Genomic DNA, 3,815 nt, shown 5'->3' with positions numbered 1-3,815 from the left:
GCGCCGGGCACGCGTGCGTGTCTGCCCAAGATCCCGAGAGGAGAATGGAGGAGAAGGGATTGCGGCGTGGCTATCCCCCTTGAGGGGTGATATCTCGCTTTCTGTCTCTCTGTCTCTCTCTGTCTGTCTGGCGAGTGCACGCACCCTATAGCAAAAACCTCTCCAAAAAAAAGAGATCTCTGTCTTTGTCTCTGTTTTACGCATGCACATCTCCTGTATATCAGTTTATGTTTTATTTTGGAGATATTTTTGTTATAGGGTGCCTGCACTCACCAGAGAGACAGAAAGCAAGAAATCTCCCAGACACCCCGCAAAGGGGATGGCCACGCCGCAATCCCTTCTCCTCCATTCTCCTCTCGGGGTTTTGGGCACGCACGCACGCACACACACACACACACACACACACACCAGCGTGAGTTTAAACCTCCGTGTCTGAGACTTGAATCCTGGTCGAGTACATGGGAGTCCAGTGATATAACCACTGCGCCATCTGCTGGTCGCCCTGCAGTATAGCATTAAAAGGGGAGGAGCGCAGGGGACCAGCAGTTAGCGTCATGGCTTTGTCACTGGACTCCCATGTAGTCGACCACGGTTCGCGTCCCGGACCCGGTGGCTTAGAACTCACGCCGGGCGCGTGTGCGTGCGTGCCCAAGATCCCGAGAGGAGAATGGAGGATCCCACCCAGGGATGGGATGACTTTGCACTTTCCCTGTCTCTGTTTCTTTCTGTCTCTCTTCAGTGAGTGCTTCTGCCCTAGGGCCAAAACCTCAAATAAAAAAGATCAACAATCCAATTAAACATGGGCAAAGGCAGGCATAGTAGTCAAGGTGCTGGACTCCCACATGGCCAACCAGGGTTTGAGTCCTGGACCCGGTGGTTTACTGTCTCGCTTTCCCTTTCTCTCTCTGGTCCAATGAGAAACCAAAATAATAAGAAGAAATCAAATGAAATCAATAATTCTTTAAAAAAAAAAAAAAAAAGTCTTCTAGTCTAGTGGTCAGGAAACCAGATTCCACAAGGCTGACCTCAGTTTGAATCCCGGTCCTGGTGGCTTTAGAAACAATGCTAGGTATGTGTTCATGCCCCAAATCCCGAAAGGACCGACAGATGGAAGTTGGAGAATTGTGGTGTAACCGTCCCCCATGGACGGTGTCTCTGTCTTTCGGTCTCTCTCTCTCTGGTGAGCGCGCACACCCTCTAGCAAAACAAACAAACAAACAAACAAAAAACACAAAGAAACAAGGCCGACATAAAAGGCCACATAGCCAGGGTTTCACCGACGTGACATGTTCGAAACAGGCAGAGCCACCAAAACAGGAAGTGGATGGGTGGTTGCCAGGCCTGGGGGAGGGGGATGGGAAATGACTGCTGATGGGGACAGGGTTTCCCGTTGGGGGAAAAGAATGTTCTAGAATCCGAGCTGTACTTGCACAATATTGTGAATGTGTTGAAACCATCCAACCATGGGACCAGCAGTTGGCGTCATGGCTATGTCGCTGGACTCCCATGTCGTGGACTACAGTTCGAGTCCCGGACCGGGGGGGTAAACTCACGCCGGGCGCGTGTGTGTGCGTGCCCAAGATCCCGAGAGGAGAATGGAGGAGAAGGGATTGCGGCGTGGCCATCCCCCCTGGGGGGTGATTTCTCGCTTTCTGTCTCTCTGTCTCTCTGTCTTTCTGGCGAGCACATGTGCCCTATAGCAAAAATCTCTCAAAACAAACAAACAAATAAATAATTCTTTAAAAAAAGAAAAAAAGCGAATTGGGGGTCAACCAGTTAAGGCACTTGATCCCACATGGCTGACCACGCTGTTCGAGTCCTGGGCCCGGCAGCTTGAAAATCACTCCTGGCTCATGTACTTGTATGCCCAAAATCCCAACAGGAAAATGGAGCCGGGATAGCGGGGTGGCCATATTGGGGAGGGGGGCAGGGGGATGCTTTATTACCCACACCCACACCCAGAGCACCCCCTAACTCCTTCCCAAACACACATCTCTTATTGCAAATATTTTTTTGGGGGGGGAGAGGTTTTTGCTATAGGGTGCGTGCGCTCGCCAGACAGACAGAGAGACAGAGAGCGAGAAATCACCCCCCAGGGGGATGGTCACGCTGCAATCTCTTCTCCTCCATTCTCCTCTCGGGATCTTGGGCACGCACGCACACACGCCCGGAGTGAGTTTAAGCCACCGGGTCCAGGACTCGAACTGCGGTTGACTTCGTGGGAGTCCAGCGACATAGCCATTACGCTAACTGCTGGTCCCGCAAATATTTTTTTAAATGAGGACCAGCTTTCCAGGGAGGGCATGCCTGTTGGAGCTGAAAGGTGGGAGGTGGCAACACCCTGCAGCCTGAGCCTGGAGCCTGGGGGCCCAAGCCCTCTGTTTTCCGAAGTGTAGACACATGCAGGGGAAACCGAGGGTCCCCCAAAAGCGTGGAGCCTGAGCCTCTTGCCATTCAGGCTGCCAGAGGCCTCGTCCCTTGGTGCTACATAATTTAGGGGTTGTGCGTTTTCATGCTTTCCGCTGGGTCTGAAACCGGAAAGGTCGGTTTTGCAAACGCCCTTAGGCTTTGCGAGAGGGCAGGGCGGGCCGGCCTGGGAGACACGCGCCGCTGCTGCCACCTGCTGGCCAGAGGAGGAAGCACGGGACGTCATGTCTCAACGCAGCAGCGGGGTGGGATTCCAGGAGGCGCCCCGGGCCGCCTTGGGGGGCTGGGTGGGAGGTAAGACGCGAGGATGTAGGCAGGAAAAAGGGGTTTCAGGGTGCACGTGGTCGGGCACGGTCGGGTTCAGGGCGCAGAGCATGAGAAGAGTGGAAGATGGATCTGGGGTTAATCAAGGCCTCTGTTATGGGGGGTGCTAGCAACCCCCCATCACCTCCCAGACATTTTTCTTCCTGTGCAGTTTTTTGTTTGGAGAGATTATTTATTTATTTATTTATTGCTATAGGGCGCATGTACTCGCCAGAAAGACAGACAGAGACAGAGGGACAGAAAGCGAGAAATCACCCCCCCAGGGGGGATGGCCACACCGCAATCCTTTCTCCTCCATTATCCTCTCGGGATCTTGGGCACGCACGCATACGTGCCCGGCGTGAGTTTAAGCCACCGGGTCTGGGACTCGAACCGTGGGTGACTACGTGGGGGTCCAGCAGCCCCATCCTCCTGTGTAGCTCTGTCTTTGCAGAGTTCCCAGTGTTTAGCTGGTTCTGTCTCCCCGAGACTAGCAGCTGGGGATGGGGGGATACGGACCCAGATGTGCAAGCCATGGATGAATGAATGAGAACCTCAGATGATGTGGTTGGGCAGAGCCATGGCCCAATCCTAGTTCTAGAAATGGCCACGTGACCGGGGCCCACCCAATCACAGCATTCCAGTCCCGTGGTTTGAGCCATAGGCTGAGGAATGGGCACGTGACCCCAGCTGAGCCAATCAGAGAAGGCCCTGAGACTTTCGCTTCGGTTAACGGGCAAAATAAACACCCTGCTTTCTTAGGCTCCTATTAGGGGATTTTTTTTTAAAAAAAGAGTTCTTTATTTTATTTTATTAATTATTATTTTTAAAATTTGACCATAGAGAGACAGAGAGGGAAAGTGAGAGAGCAAACTGCCAGGTCCAGGATTTGAACCACAGGGGACTCTGTGGGAGTCCAGCACCAACATCATCGGCATGTCTGTTTTACAGAAGGGGAAGCTGAGACTGGGGAGAGGTTATCACTTTCTTTGTAAAGTTTATACCCCTTGCTGCTCTCCCAACCCGGACCCTCCCAGCCTCAGGACCTTGTAATTCTTTTTTTATTTTTTATTTTTTTAGAGGTT

At 52.5% G+C, this 3,815-nt stretch overlaps 1 protein-coding gene across 1 annotated transcript in view; it reads right to left on the bottom strand.

Annotated features, from left to right (window-relative positions):
• Positions 1–2,656: 2,656 nt before the first annotated feature.
• Positions 2,657–3,815, bottom strand: part of IL12RB1 (interleukin 12 receptor subunit beta 1) — a 21,502-nt gene continuing 20,343 nt past the window's right edge. The window contains exon 13 of the mRNA XM_027771277.1: positions 2,657–2,710. Coding sequence (XP_027627078.1) covers positions 2,657–2,710 — 54 coding nt within the window. The remainder of the gene's footprint in view (positions 2,711–3,815) is intronic.

This window comes from Tupaia chinensis, unplaced genomic scaffold, assembly GCF_000334495.1.
Source record: "Tupaia chinensis unplaced genomic scaffold, TupChi_1.0 Scaffold000201_1, whole genome shotgun sequence".
NCBI lineage: Eukaryota > Metazoa > Chordata > Mammalia > Scandentia > Tupaiidae > Tupaia > Tupaia belangeri.
Note: the sequence above shows the minus strand (reverse complement) of the source record. Positions and strands in the feature narration are given on the sequence as shown.